This window comes from Eumetopias jubatus, unplaced genomic scaffold (genome assembly GCF_037043125.1).
Source record: "Eumetopias jubatus isolate StellerSeaLion01/CBP00866 unplaced genomic scaffold, mEumJub1_p1.0 scaffold_5, whole genome shotgun sequence".
In the NCBI taxonomy this organism is placed as follows: domain Eukaryota; kingdom Metazoa; phylum Chordata; class Mammalia; order Carnivora; family Otariidae; genus Eumetopias; species Eumetopias jubatus.
In genome coordinates this window covers 55,268,883-55,284,192 of record NW_028274811.1, presented here as the reverse complement: position 1 = coordinate 55,284,192, position 15,310 = coordinate 55,268,883, and the positions used below count along the sequence as shown (strand labels likewise).

The following is a 15,310-nucleotide window of genomic DNA, read 5'->3' as shown; positions in this document are numbered from 1 at the left end:
TGGGGATATATTGACATAATGCAACCATTTACATAATGTAACCAGTAAGGGTTGGAAGTTCCATAGGTATGGAAGCTCTATATGCCGAACTGAGATGTTGAGTCTTGTTGCCAGAATATTTCTTACCTTTGGTTCTGGAAACATAGTTGACTGATGTAAATTGTTCCTCTACGGAGAGGAACAAAGGGAAGCTAAAGGCTGTGCTACCGAATGCCATTTAACATGCCTCCCAGGACAGTTGGGGCACAACCAACACCCCCTCTCCGACCAATAAAAAAAGGGAGTTCTGCTTTATATTAGATTTCCATTCTGAGTTAAAAAAAATATTTTCCCAATTTAGCTTTTTTTCTAAATCTAAATCTTACCAGCTTTAGTGGCATTCAGGAGACGCTTACATCTTTATCAGTACACCACCCCTGAATCACAATCAGAATTAATTACTTCCAGAAGGTAGGAAGGAAGCAAATATTCCCCGGATCCCAGGACATGCCAGGCATTTTTCCCCCCTTTAGTTCTGTTAACACTTCCTTCCAAATTGTATAGATGGGGAATTAAGGCTTAGGAATCATGCAGCCTTAGAAGCCAGAGTTAGTGTTTGAACTGAGGTTCTCGAACATCAAGCCCAGCACTCCAGGTTGGCAGTGCAGGGATAGAGGGCAGGCTGGCTGCTTTGGAATCACCTAAGGAGAATGTTCGATACACAAATGTGTAGGCTCCAGCCATGTCCTACCAAATGAGAATCTCTGAACAGAGGAGTTCATACTTTCATTGCATTTTTCCAGAAACCCTGAGGTGTAGCCAGCTACAGTAACCAGGGTTCCAGCAACCAATCCCACCCATGACACCTTACGTCTCTTCAGCCTCACCGTTAGACAGTAGCCCTCCATGACACAATCACAGGAGTTTGAATCTGGAGTCGGGGGTGGGGGAGGGTCCCTCCAAGTTTTAAGCCACTGACCTTAAAAACTCCACCCATTCGTTATTTTTCTAAATTCATCATTTCGCAGAGACTAAACAAAAAGTAAAAGAGAAAAGTTGCCTTACTTGAAAAACCCAGTGACACTAACTGTCATCTCACAAGATTGCTATAAAGAAAAAATGAGACCATGAATGCAAATGTGTTTTTAAATGGCATGAAGTACCATACACTATTTCATTATTAATTCAACCCAAAGTGAGCTGGGATAAAATTTCCAAACCAGGAGGAATATAACTTTCTCTCAATTTAAGTGGATTAAAAAAAACCAAAGAAAAAACAAAAACAAAACAAAAAACACTCGTTTTTACAAATAAACTTTTACCATAACACAGCCAATCTCATTCTTTACACATTGTCTCTGCCTACTTTTGAGGTATAATGGCAGAGCTGACCATACACGACCAAGACCTGATAGCCTGGAAAGATGAAAACATTCACTATGTGGTCCTTTAAGAAAAAGTTTGCTACCCACTGAGCAAGATGAACATGTTCTTCTCAGGCAGACATAAATTAACAGTCCTCAGCTGAACACTTCACATTTTATTTTTTTTTAAGATTTTATTTATCTGTGAGAGAGAGAATGAGAGAAAGAGAGCATGAGAGGGAAGAGGGTCAGAGGGAGAAGCAGACTCCCTGCTGAGCAGGGAGCCCAATGTGGGACTTGATCCCGGGACTCCAGGTTCATGACCTGAGCCGAAGGCAGTCGCTTAACCAACTGAGCCACCCAGGTGCCCAGAACACTACACATTTTAAGCAAGCCCTACAAAATGGAACCTCCATCGCAGGATGGACATAGGGGTGAGAAAGGAGTCCTAGATTCTGATCTGTGGAAGACGCTTCCTTTCCCAGTTTTGGATCACTGTCTCATGAATCAATGCGACTGATAGGAACATGCTTTATCTTTCAGGTATGTTTGGTACACAGTTAGAACTTCTCTTTCAAACCCAACCCTTAATCACTTTAAAATTAAAGTCATACGATGGGTGCCTGGGTGGCTCAGTCAGTTAAACGTCTGTCTTTGGCTCAGGTCATGAGCCTGGAGTCCTGGGATCGAGTCCCGCATCGGGTTCCCTGCTCAGCGGGGAGCCTGCTTCTCCTTCTCCCCCACTTGTACTCTCTAGCTCTCTATCTCTCCAATAAATAAATAAAATCTTAAAAAAAAAAAAGAATAAAGCCACACGATACTAGAAAAGCCAAACATGTAGTTCATAGACCACATACGTATATGTATATTTACATATATATTTACATGAGTGTATATATTTTTTCTTGTTTTAAGCTAAGGACGACCCAAGGCCAGACCTAACCTCTGGAATCATTCATACTGAATGGACTCTCACTTCAGCAGCTTGTTGAAACCAAATTGGAACCCAGGGTGGGAATGAACAGGCAGCCACATGGCTGGCTGCCTGCCTCTGAATCCACCCACCTGCTGGTTTTACTCTCCTGCTGTGTACTGGGCTCTATGCACTAAGGCGGGATGGCCCTGGCCCAGTTGGCTCACACAGCCAACCTGCCCCCAGAGAACTGTGCAATCAGGAAGCTGGCAGTTAGCACCGGGGGCTCACCAGGCCCTACAAGCAAATGGCATGTTTCCCTTTCCTGGTACAAAATCTGCAAAAGGCAAAAGTCAATCATCTACACTTGTCAGTGAGATAGATTAAAATTAAGCCTCTGAGCCCAATTCTTTATAGTCTTGCCATGACGTGGATTACTGAGAGCAAGTAATAACCATGATTTCCTTAAAAATGTTCCCAAAGTGATAGTCAAAATTCCAAAGGAAAAAGAGTTGCCCAGTAACTTCCCAATAGATGTATCTGGACAAAAAGTTGATGTCATAACGAATGTTCTCAACCCTTCAGTGTTTAGTTCACTTAAACAACTCAAAATAAAGGCATCTAATATCCCTCCCATTCAGAGAGAGCTCAAAGTTCCCAAAGCTCCTTCATTAGGGCGTAGGTTTGGAAATATGGTCTAATGAATCTACAGACTCAATATTTTCTGCCCCACACTCTATGTGTTGACATATAGGATTGATAACATAACAATAAGCAGATATAGATTATTTATCACAATTTTACAAGTTCAACTCACTTCCCTAACCAAGTAAAAAAGACTCGCAACGTAGTTATATTACAGTTCAACTTTAGTATATTAAAAAAAATTTAAAGCTTTCATGATACCTAAAAAACTGCAATGAGAAAAATAATCATTTTATCCTGTGTTAAGGGCTAAACTTTTTCCCCCGCCAAATTCATATAATCAACTCCTAACCCCCATTACCTCGAGATGTATTTGGAGATAAAGCCTTCAAAGAGGTAATTACGTGCGGTCACCAGGATGGACCCTAAACCAATATGAATGGTGTCCTTGTAAGAAGAGGATGTTAGGACACAGACAAGCAGGGGAAGGGGGGGGCAGTGAGAAGACACAGGGAGAAGACAATCATCTACAAACCAAGGAGAGAGGTCCTCAGCAAAACCAACCCTGCCAATACCTTGATCTCAGACTTTCAGCTTCCAGAACTGTGAGGAAATAATTTTCTGTTGTGTAAGCCTCCCAGTCTGTGGTCCTGTATTATGGCAGCCCCGGGAAACTAACACATCCCTCTTTTCAAATATATTTTGTCCTTGAAGTTTATGGTATCCAATGCCAGTTTGACTTTTGTGAGAAATTGCCAGAGGTCTTTGGCAAGACTTCTTTCCACACAGATTACACAAATAAGACGCCCATTTCTGAATTATGGAATACTTTAAAAACATTAGAAATTATCATATAGTCACTTCCTTAAAACTGTTACTTAAATACTAACTATAGCATGGGTTCTTATTGGGAAATTTTCTATTTTCTTTCCATACGTAAAAAACATGTCAATGAGAGTTTAACACAGATGTCTGTATTTAAAAAAAAAATTGCCAAGATGAAATATTCTGAATACAATGCTTTGAATTTTGACAATATTTTGATGGGCACCAAATCCTAATATGTACTAAAGGGAAACACTCAACACTCTTTTGGAATCCAAATTTAATAAAATTATTCTTCTGCCAATAGCTACATGATTAACACATAAAACTTGGCTCTTCCTGTAAATTTTATCATATGTATGGCAAAACCATAATGCTTTAACTACACTGAAGAGGAACTTTTTAGGCAACCTTCAAAAACTGAGGTACAGACAAAAATATAGCTGAAAAGGGAGACTAAGAAGATTTCAGACTAATTTCCATACCATAAAGCATTTTGTCTGATGTTTAAAGAAAAGGTCGCATATACACTAATAGATGCACTGTATAAATAGTCCTAGAATTCCAAAGCTAAGAGGGGGAAAAAAATCACAAAAATAAAGTATTTGTTTTGCCATAAAGAAGAGTAATTAAACTGAGCATTTCACGGGTCCAGTTACATAGTCATTGTCCTACAGGCACTATACAGTGTAAGGAACTTCACATTTTGGGTAGTCTTGTAGTCTTCTTGAAGTCTGTGTCCCTCAGAGGAGTATTGATTACGTTCTTAAAACAACCCCCTCTTCCACTAAAAATAAAATCAAACACCAGTTTGGATTTAATGCTCAAATACCCAAGACGTGTGTTCAGGAAACAACTTCCAAAAGTGGAGAGTAGACTTCTTTAAAGTGCTACTTTAAATAATATTTACAAGTAACATGGCGTGATTATTAGGGGACATTAGAGAAACAAACCCCATTTAAGAAAACGTGCCTATTGGAAAAAAAGTGAAGCTAAAGGGTATTTAGGTTATCTGAAGATGCTCAGTATCCATGTGAGCAATGGCCACCATAGTCCCAAATATTGAGAAATATCTTCCAAATGGTAATACTAAAAAAGACAGGAAGGGGAAGAAAACAACAATGACAACAATAATAACAACTGGCCCTTAATTGTGAACATCCTGCTGGGCATCAAGCAACATTTATTTCACTTCTATGCCAACTTCTACAGAAAGTACAATTCCAAAGAGCTTTCTAGAAATCAACCACATGCAGCGTCCTGGTGAAGAGTGAGGGCTCCGGAGCCAGTCCTCCTAGGCTCCGTCTGTGGCTCTACCACTGACTAGCTGTGGGACCTTGGACAAGTCACTGAACCTCTCCATACCTCAGTTTCCCCACTCAGATGGAGAGAAGAACAGAGCTGTCCCCGTGGATTGTTGCATGAATGCGTTTCTCCCTGGAAAACTGCAGCACAGGGCTTGAAATTTGGTGTCCCCTAATTGTCAGCGGTGATGGCCGTGGTAGAGTAAAGCAAAATCCAGTTACAACCCGAGAACAATAAAAATGGCTGGTGAAGTTGGACTGAACAAACCAATGAAAAGTCTACCCTCCGTGACATCCAAACACATTCAAGAATCTAATTTACACACAATTTTTTTTCCGTCTAGTGCCTCACAGCACACACTGCATTCTAGAGATTCACATGTCCACTGATCCTATGCCCACAGCACTGGACCAGACAAATAAACGAACCATTCTTGAAGGAGTTGTCCTCACACAGCTGAACCTTAGGGCCTGCAGATAAAATCTTCAGCACAGCATTCACTCAACATGGCTAAATGCACATTTCCCAAAAACACCAGCCAAGAACATCAGAGGCAAATTTGGTTGAGTATTTGTGAGAGCCACGGGTCCTCAGGAGTGGTGGCTGAGTGGCCGCTAGCCCAAAGACGCAGCGGCGGACTGTGACAGGGAGCGTGGACACGGCACGGTCCTGAATTCCAGCACCTGGACCGCCACTGTCTCGGCCTGCATGCGCAGGGCCGCCTTCCGCCAGGGCGGCACCCCCCTCCCCCACCAGCACGAGTTGGGGGCACGGGCGGAGTCTGGCCAAGACCACCAGCAGTAGCTTATTTTGTGCTACTTTCAATGTTAAAAGCTGTGAAAGCATCAGCATGGCTTGAACAGTTGTATCTGGCCCCGGCCACCCTCCTAAGAACGAATATCCAATTTTCATGCCACTTCTCTATCACCTCCTAATCTCCTTCTATTCTCTCCTCCAGAAACTGCTTATTCTGTTTCAAGTAAACAAATATAAACAGGGTTTTCTAACCAGTTGCAAAACTCCAGTGCCTAACAGCACACACTGCATTCTGATCTGATCCCTACTTACACACACCAGGATGTTCCTGAGAGACTCAGGCCAAAGTTAATTTTCTTCTCTTCTGCCAATGTCCTTGGTGTCCTTGGCCTCCATTGGACACACAATAGCTGAAGCATAAGTACATTTTCTCAGCATTTCCCTTGACTAGCTTTAATTCCTTACATGTGGTGAGACTGGTTTTGGATATAATCATTGTTTATTTCCTTAGTACATTTTCTATCTCCTGCAAGTATGCTGCCAAATGTTTAAAAGCTTTATACTTAGAAGCACAAGTCAACAGAAGAAGATGGGAGATACACAAAAAGAGAGAGATGCTCCTTTTAAACAAAAGCTGAATGTGGTTTAACTCAAACTGAGTTTTTGAATTCTACCAAAGCCAGGATGCAAAACCACCCTGACAAAAAACATAGAAAACACCATAAATAGCGACTTAATGAATCAACACAGCAAAGCAACATTTACCTAGAAAAAGCCTTCTGCAATGTGGTCTCCATAGCACTAAAGTTGCAAGATAATAAAGGGGCTACATTCTCTAAATTCTACCTGTTTTAAAAAAAATCTTAATGAACCATTCCATTTTTTTTTAATTTAAGGAATATTTGAAATGATGCTTTGAGGAGTGACTTCATTCTCTCCCAGATGCTGACAAGAAATAAGAATGTTACAGCAGTGACTAAGTAATGCAAAGAATTATCCACTACAAAGAATTCACATCTTTTAGATTAGTAATATATCAACTCTCAGGCAGTGTCAGAATTATTACTCTCTGATTCGGAGTAGCTGAGTACCCTCAAAACTTTCTGTTGCTGAAAAATCATCCAACTGACATACGAAGAATATACATGAAGCATGGCAACAAATCTGCGTCAAGTTCTGAAGATCTCTATACTATTGCTTGTTTTATGTTTCTGAAAGATTTTGCTGTCAGTGATTTATTTCACATCCATGTGGCCAGCCATTTGTTTATTCTATTGCATGCCATCTGTTTTTTGGTAGAGAGGTTTCAAGTTCTTCTCATTCCCTACTTCATATCCCACAGAAAACAATTTATAATAGACATAGATTTAAATCACTTGGATTCATGTGGCATTGGTAACTCGAGCTGCCTTTCATTTATATTTGGCAAATGCTTTAATGGGATTAGCAAATTGTGTTATTATGTGGTACTTAGGAAGATACAACACTTTTTTTTTTTTAACAATGACAAATGATGTTAACGGTTTCATTCTGGGATGTTTAATAGCAGGAGAGATTTTGCTAACATTAAAGGAAATTGCCCTGATAGACAATAAAGTCGTACCACAAACCCTGTCTCTATCTTTTATTTCTGAGAACCAAAGAGTATACATATCGGGATGTGGTAGAGTCTACAGCGACGAATGACTTTCCCTTACAAGTGAAGCATCTTGGTATTTATCACGTAAGCCACAGATCTGAAAACCTGTCTGGTTCTTACATCTTGGTGGCACCCTCACAGCTGTCTAACCATGTTCCAACTTTTCTAGAAGATGGCCCCAGACTTCACCAAAGAGAAGTTTATGCCACAAACTCCAGCTCATCAAAACCAATTCATTCCCCTTCTAGGACTCACTTTGATTTGCTCTGAAGAAGAGCCAACCATTCAGAGAAACAGCTTCTTGTTGAAACCATACAGATGATGTCTAAAGTGTTAATTACCATTTTTACAAGAATCCTTGCTGCTTGGGTGGAGAGGGGGTATCTGATGACAGGACCCAGCGGCTGTCCACAGTTCATGGTTGACATCCAAGGGCTGACAAACGTCCAACTGGAGCTCTACTTGATTCTCACTAGTCCTTACCAAATCAGAATTAGCTATATTCTGGGGATGAGTGGCATCCTGGACACCTGATAGAGTCGAATTGTTGTAAGAGTTAAGCGACATTTGTACTAAAGCTTCATTAACGAAGAATGAGTTTTCATGACACAAACTCTCAGATCGATTAAGTTCCATTACCTGTGTAAGAAAATACAAAAAAATACAATAATTTCTCCAATAATTTGTACAAGTTTTATAAAGCATGTCTTTCTAATAGTTTTAGTAATGAAGATGTTTAATAAGAGTCTGGTACCCATCCCCTTTTACCGAGCTAGTGCCAAAATTTCAAGTCACTGGGTCTAGCCTACCTTTAAAAACAAAACAAAAGCAAAAAAAACCAAAAAAACCTAGCAGTCGTGCCCTCTACCACTGAAGTGTTTCCACTTTGAGAGCAGCATTTTTATTTTTGCTGAAAAAAATGTTGAAAATATATGCATGAGGTATTTGCTATAAATGTAATTTAGCCAAGTCGAAAGGAAAATCAGATGCAACACAGACCTTTCTTATCATCAAGTTTTACGACTTTATGCACTATCAGTAAAAAGCATTTCTGTGCTCAGAGTGCAGCAAAGTAAACTCCTGGGGGGAAAATGGAACTGGTGAACCTGAGTAGAAGGGGTACCAATCGAACACAATCTTCAGAAAGGTTTTAACATCCCTCCCAGCCACTAATTAGTATACACACATTAACTGTATTACTTAACAGACTAGTATTATACTTGCTAAATTCAGTACCTATGGATTCACATTAAAAGCTAATTGATCTGCTAAAAGGTATACCTATACGAAACTCTGAAGGCTAGATCAAGCAAAGGGGTCCTTCAAGTCCAGAAAAGGCAGCATGCTCCCAGCAAGCAGGGCTCCAGGACAAACTTTGCCTTACTGGAGGACTCCTTTCTGTGTTTCTCCCCTGGGGTAAGAGCACCACAGAGTACAATGAGCCCTCCATCCAACAGGAGCTAGGTCTTCCAAATTTCCCTATTGCGAGTCAAGACGCATACGTGTGGCCTCGATAGGTTCCCAGTTTCTGCTACCCACATATTAACTCTTGGGGGCTCTTAACACAGCGGCAAAAGGACAGGCATCTGGTCAGTGTCCCCGGAGTGACCATGACTAAACCCATCTCTGAGAGGCTGCCTTCTACTCGGCTTCCACAAGCATGGAAGATCCGTACCTCTGTGCTTCTTGGAGCAAACGCTGCGGGAAGGCTACTCTGCCGACTGTGTTTCCAACCACACAGCAGGCTCTGCTGGCCCCGCATCCTCTCCCTTTCCCTCTCCACCAGGCGCTGGCCCTCCCTCAGCCGCTCCAGGTTCTGCTGGTACTCCTGGAGCTGCTGGTCCAGCTCCCCGCGGTTCCTGAGCAGCAGCCCCTCCTGTGACTGGCACTCGGCCTCCCGCTCCTGCAGCCGGCCGGCCCTGGCCTCCTGTTCCCGCTGCTGCTGGTCGCACTGGCGGAGCCAGCGCCGCTGGTCCTGCTGCAACTGGTATTGCAGCTTGTGGATGTCGGCCAGCCCCTCCCGCTGCTTCTCCAGGTTGCGGAACTTCTCCTGGTCCTGGAAGGGGCTCCCTCGGAAGGACGCGCCGGCGGAGAGTCTCTCCTGCTGCGGGAGAAGCAGCCTGTGGACCCGGATGTGGCTATCCTGGATGGTCAAGGCGGCCTGTGAGAGCAGGGCAGGGGCAAACAGTCACGGCCTCCACGTGTGTGTTTGTGCTCTGGGTTGCAGCGACCTCTGAACACAAAAAGCACGACCCCATTCTTTCCTCTTAATATTTCTGTCCCTTTTCTAAGTTATCTCCCCAGGCTGACCTTGGCATTGCCAAGAGGCTTATCCCACATTTCCTAGCAGGATGGCTTGGGAATTAATATCCAAAAGAAGAAGAAGAAAAAAAAAAAAAGGCACAAAAGCCATACTCATCCCCACTTTTGGAAATGTGGTTTTGTTGCCGGTTGTTGGGTAATATTGAAGCAAGTCTTGTGAATAAGAATTCAGTACGCAAATTCACAAGACTGCATTCCTGTTCTATGTCTCATTCTCCTAGGGCTCTCCACTCAATAATTCATGAGAATTTAAGATTCTATATAAACCTGGTAGTATCCTTTATTTGAGTCCCAAACCAGAAATTACTTAAGCTATATTACATACATGAAAACATAAAAATAAAAGTCAACCACTTGGAGACTTTTGGTAAATAACCTTTTTATAATGTAATGCCCAAGGATAGCCGTTAATTTAATCTTGAGGAGCTACGTAAGTGGTAAAGCTATCTCGTTACTGTTATTTCTTTGTATTATAGCAGGAAGGTCAGACATAAAGTCTTAAGCTGAAATTCATTTGTTTAATAGATTGCTAACAGGAGGCTGGAATGATTAAGGGAACATAGATACTCTAAAGCCCAGAGGATATTACCAACCAGATTAAAAAAACATTTGGAGTTGCAGTATCTGCCTATGAAAAGTTTGGCAGCATCACAGGAAATAATTGCCAAGATTTGGAAGGATTCCACAAAACCAAAAAAAAAAAAAAAAAGAAAAAAAAAATCTCTGTGAATGCCCTTGGAAGCTTTTAATTTTCTAAGTTCCCATTTAAAGCACAAAGAAGCACAAAAGGGACAAATTGAAAATGGCCACACACTGGGTATGTATGTGTGTTTTAACTCGTTATGAGAAATTATTACTCTCCCAGGAATAAATTCACATTTTTCTTTCCTAAGAATTTTTAAAACTGTCCATGTAACAGATGCCGGGAACATGGGGATTTGACTCGTAGTTCTTTGTTAGATCAACAGTTCCCTATACTTCTGAAGGTTAAAGAACTCAAGGAAATTTTAAATTGGTACTTGTCTTGGAATAAGATTCAAAAAATGTATTTGCTGGAGCCTTTCGAAATAAAATTCATGTTTTTAAATTTGAAAACTTACTTCAAAAATTCCAAAACTCACATGAATATTTAATTAAGGTCTTTCAGAAGTTATTAAAAAGAGAACAATTATTATCATTGAAAATAGGCACTAATTATCTTTAAATGTGAAATAATTAGCACATAAATAACTGTTCAGGACTCTGCTGACTTGGCTAGAGCAAATGGTAGGCTGCACATTTATTAATTCTAATACATTTCAAGGGCATCAGTATAGCAAAACAAACAAAAATCCAGCATTTTGTACATCAAAATTACCACGGGAAAAGACAATACTCATGAACAGTTCACAATAGGCTAAGTAAGCGCCACCAGGTAGCATTCTTCATGTCTACCTAACATTTGAGATGAGACCACTCTCTTCTCTCACATAGAGGTGGACTCTGAAGACTGGATATTCATTTTCACACACCTGATACTTAAATTTAGGAAAGACAACAGCACTTGCTTTTCAAATTTAGGAAAATTCCCAATTTGCTCTCTCAACTTTTGTCTTCTTTCCACCTTCCCCATATACCTCATCTCTAACTCTGCTCTCCTAACTGAGGGATCAAATTTCATTTGCATCTGATTTGAAAATGCATATGTAAAAAGTTCAATCATGCATAAGAGATTCAGCTTCAAAAGAGATGAGTACCCCATGAACAGACATCTTCCAGAGCCCACATCCTCAGACCCCCTCAAAAGCCGTGGTTAAGAGAATCCACTGTAGAATTTGATACCTCCCTTCAATCTAATGTGGTGCAAAAATTAGGTCATTTAGGTGAGCTTTTCTGAACCCTGAATCCACAAAGTGTGGCATTCAACATTGAAAAGAAGAGAGATGACCTGTGAATGTTTTCATCAGGCAACACAAGCTAGGATACTCAATGTTTTCATCTCCCAAAAGTTAATGAACTATGCTCAAACTATATTCATTTCTCAGTTAAAATGTAAAAGAAGGAATGTTTTTTCTATGATAAATCAACTCTAAGAACATCTATCCCAGGCCAGCATGTTTAATGCCAGACCCCAAAGGTATTCCATTAGATCTTGCACAAGGATGCTATTGTCACAATTTCCAGAAGTAAGACAAAGTAAAAGGCAAGAAAATCAAATTGATGTAAGTATTGAAGAATAGCCATAATATCATTACTTTCAAATTTTAGCTTTCTATCTGGCATAGTCCAAAGAATAGAACTGTTAAACAAAAACATCTTCCTTTAATCCTAAAATAAGAGATGACAAACAGCATGTTCTCCAACAAAAGGACTAATTACTGCAAAAGTGACAATTCTCTCCAATTTTGTTCATAAATAGGAAATTTTAATTTATCAGTCCTGGTACACGGGTAAGAAACTTGTCAGAGTGATTCAAATAGCTGATGAAAGAATATATGGATAAGTATAGAAATATAGTTAAGAGGAGACTATCACTGTCATATATTCAAATATAATCCAAAACTTTAATTATTAAGATAGGGGTACTAGAGCAATAGGCAGATGATCAGTAAGACGTAAAAGAAAGAAGTCTTGATGCAAAGTATAAATAAGAAAACATCAAATGCAGCATGACTCTACATTGTTTTCTGGCAAAAACTTAAAGTCAGACTTAATTTTAATCTTCTTTTAATATTCAACAGGTCTAAGATAAGAAGTATGAATGGCTAATAAACCAGGGGCAGTGGGGAGGAGTTTAGTTTCAACAGTAACCAAAGAAATGAAAATTAAGGTAATCAGATACCTTGATCTATTTTCAAATTGAGGAGGAGAGAGGGATGTTGACCAGTTTGATTATTTGGGTAGTATCTATTGAAAACCTAAAAAAAAATAATTCTAGCCATTTATCCTAAGGAAACACTCAGATATATTTAAGGAGATTAGAGTACAAGAATATCTAACAGACTCAATAGAGAACTGTAGCTATGAAGAATTCCACAGACTTGAATATTATACAGCCACCAAAAATTGTGCTACAGAATAATAGCTGAACACATAGAAAGATACATCTTATAGTAGAGTATATAGAAAATGATTCTAAAAAACTGGAGGGAGGAGCACCCGGGTGGCTCAGGAGGTTAAGCATCCAACTCTTGATTTCAGCTCAGGTCCTGATCTCAGGGTCATGTGATCGAGCCCCACGTCAGGCTCTGCGCTTGGTGTGGAGTCTGCTTGAGAATCTCTCCCTCTCCTTTCGCCCCTCCCCCTACTCAAGCTCTCTCTAAAATAAATAAAATCTTGGGGAAAAAAAAAAACCGGCGGGATCCATACAAACATGACAATAGTAATTCTCTCTGTATAATCACAAGCCATTTTATTTACTTACATCCTCAAATTTTCAACTAATTTATATTTAACACTAACATTAAAAGGCTTTTAATCCATATATTGAACAATTGGATGTATCTGGCCTCTCTTGTGCACGAACTAAGGGATCATCCAACCCTGTAATCCTAAATGCAAGCACAATTTTTATGCCTGTCTCTCTGTGAAAGACAGTGAGCCATTTGATGGTAGGCTTTGTGGTCCATCTGCCTTTGTATGCTCAGCCCTTAGCACAGTGCCCAGCACAGAGAGAGCACTCAATAAATGTTGGGTGGATGAACACACAAAAGGATGAAGGAACTCATGAATTATTTAACTGCTGCAAAGGCCCAGGTCCACAGGAGAAAGTGAAAGAAGTTTAGGTGCGAATTTAAGTTTTCACCAGAAAATGTGAAGTCATGCTACACTCACCTAAGAGTTTCACTGTAAACTTCAAGCCAGATCATAGTCATCCATATTTTTTAAAGATATGAATTGTTTTATGGTTTCAGAGAAGAACGGTATAAAAAGTAGGAGTGTTGCCCCATGATTACAAAACCAGGTGAAGTTACATGAGAAACCGGGGGAGTTACACTTTGGGAATTAGGCATTCTTTTAAGATCATTCACCACCTCTCAACTGTTCTAATTTTTGATGTCTGGGAATCATCTAATAAAATGAACTGCTTTAAGAGAAACATCCCCAAGGTCAAAGATGAGAGGAGCACAGTTACCTGAAGGCTATAGAGGAGCTGGGTTAAATTCTGTATTGCTTGTATAATCTGGAAGAGAAAATCCTAAGTGTCACATTCTTGAAAAAGCGCTCATTATCCAAAAATAAAGAGAGGATGATAATATATTTCAGGTGTGTAGAGCTCACCTCTGACTGTGAAGAAACCGGGAAGCTTCTGTATTCCACCTAAAATACGTAAAAAATAAGGAAATGAATAATTGCTCTTCTTCTGAAAAGCTGCACTTAGTGTTCCAAAATGTACGTCCTCAGGTAAATCATTTCACTCACTCTAAACTCTTCTATAGTGACCTTCTTTCTTGCCGGAAATCAAAGCCTACAGATTTAAATAACCACTTGATGAGAGCCCCATCTGTGCAAACTCTGCATTTGAGATGCATGGCAACTTTTCACCCAAACATCCCTTTTAAAAACAACAACGGATGACAGTAAGGAAGCTCTGCACTCTCTCAGTAAGTGACAATATTTACCTTGTGGAAACCACACCGTCAACTGAGCTCTCTGTGCCCAGACTGAAGTTGGCCCCCAGGCCAGTCTGGCTCCCTGCATCCTGGAGGCCAGATTTGGAAGCTCGAGAACATCATGCCTGAGTTCTAGCTCCCCGTCTCCATGTTTAAGACTCACAAGGCCAAAATGGCCAGTGGTTGGCAGAGGAAACCCAGACCCAGGGGTGGCCCAAGGGTCAGCACTTAGCTGGCCTGCTCCAGATCCTACTGTGAGTTCACTGGAAGCATCTGTGATTGCCTTAGGAAAAGCACTCTCAGCAGAGGCCTTGAGTGGGGTTGGAGACCATCTGCTCCTGGGGGATGGTGGGGTCTATGTTTCATTCTTTGTCTCCCTAATGCAGACATTAGAGACACATGTGGACAGTGAGGATTTCCAGTTTCCAAAACTGAACTGAACATTTGTCTATTCATTTATTGCCTGTCTTCCTTCTACTAGGATATATAAGCCAACGAGTAGCAGGACTTCTTATGTGTATTCAATGTTGTATTTACAAATTTAACAATGATGCCCAGCTTCTAATGGACACTCACACTCCATTCTATAAATAAATATCGTGCACCCGTGGAGTGTACTCCACTCCTCGTGCTATGGGAGATCACCAGATTCCCTGCCTTCCTAGAGCCTACAGTCCCCTGAACGTTGCTTGCTCTTATCTGGGCAGCTTTAAATTGAAGCCACGAGAAACGGTCAGCTGTTGTAATGTTCTCAGGTAACTCCGGACTTGTTAAATTCGATGAGTTCAGGCTGGTGAAGCTTTGAGATCTCAAGACAGCAGATCCTTTCTTCCTGTCCCTCTTCCCCATACTGCCCATTAAAGATTTCTTTACTGAACAGAACCTCTAAGACAGGAAGGATGAAGGATGGAAAAGGACATGAAGTTTAGAGTCTTTAGACCTGTGCCCAGAACCACCCCCCTCCCCACCA

At 40.7% G+C, this 15,310-nt stretch overlaps 1 protein-coding gene across 1 annotated transcript in view; it reads right to left on the bottom strand.

The window, feature by feature from the left end:
- Positions 1-15,310, bottom strand: part of ARHGEF28 (Rho guanine nucleotide exchange factor 28) — a 116,367-nt gene that overhangs the window by 20,161 nt on the left and 80,896 nt on the right. The window contains exons 24-27 of the mRNA XM_028089635.2: positions 14,009-14,047; positions 13,863-13,910; positions 9,102-9,587; positions 7,768-8,065 (exon numbers count right to left, since the gene is read on the bottom strand). Coding sequence (XP_027945436.1) covers positions 7,768-8,065; positions 9,102-9,587; positions 13,863-13,910; positions 14,009-14,047 — 871 coding nt within the window. The remainder of the gene's footprint in view (positions 1-7,767; positions 8,066-9,101; positions 9,588-13,862; positions 13,911-14,008; positions 14,048-15,310) is intronic.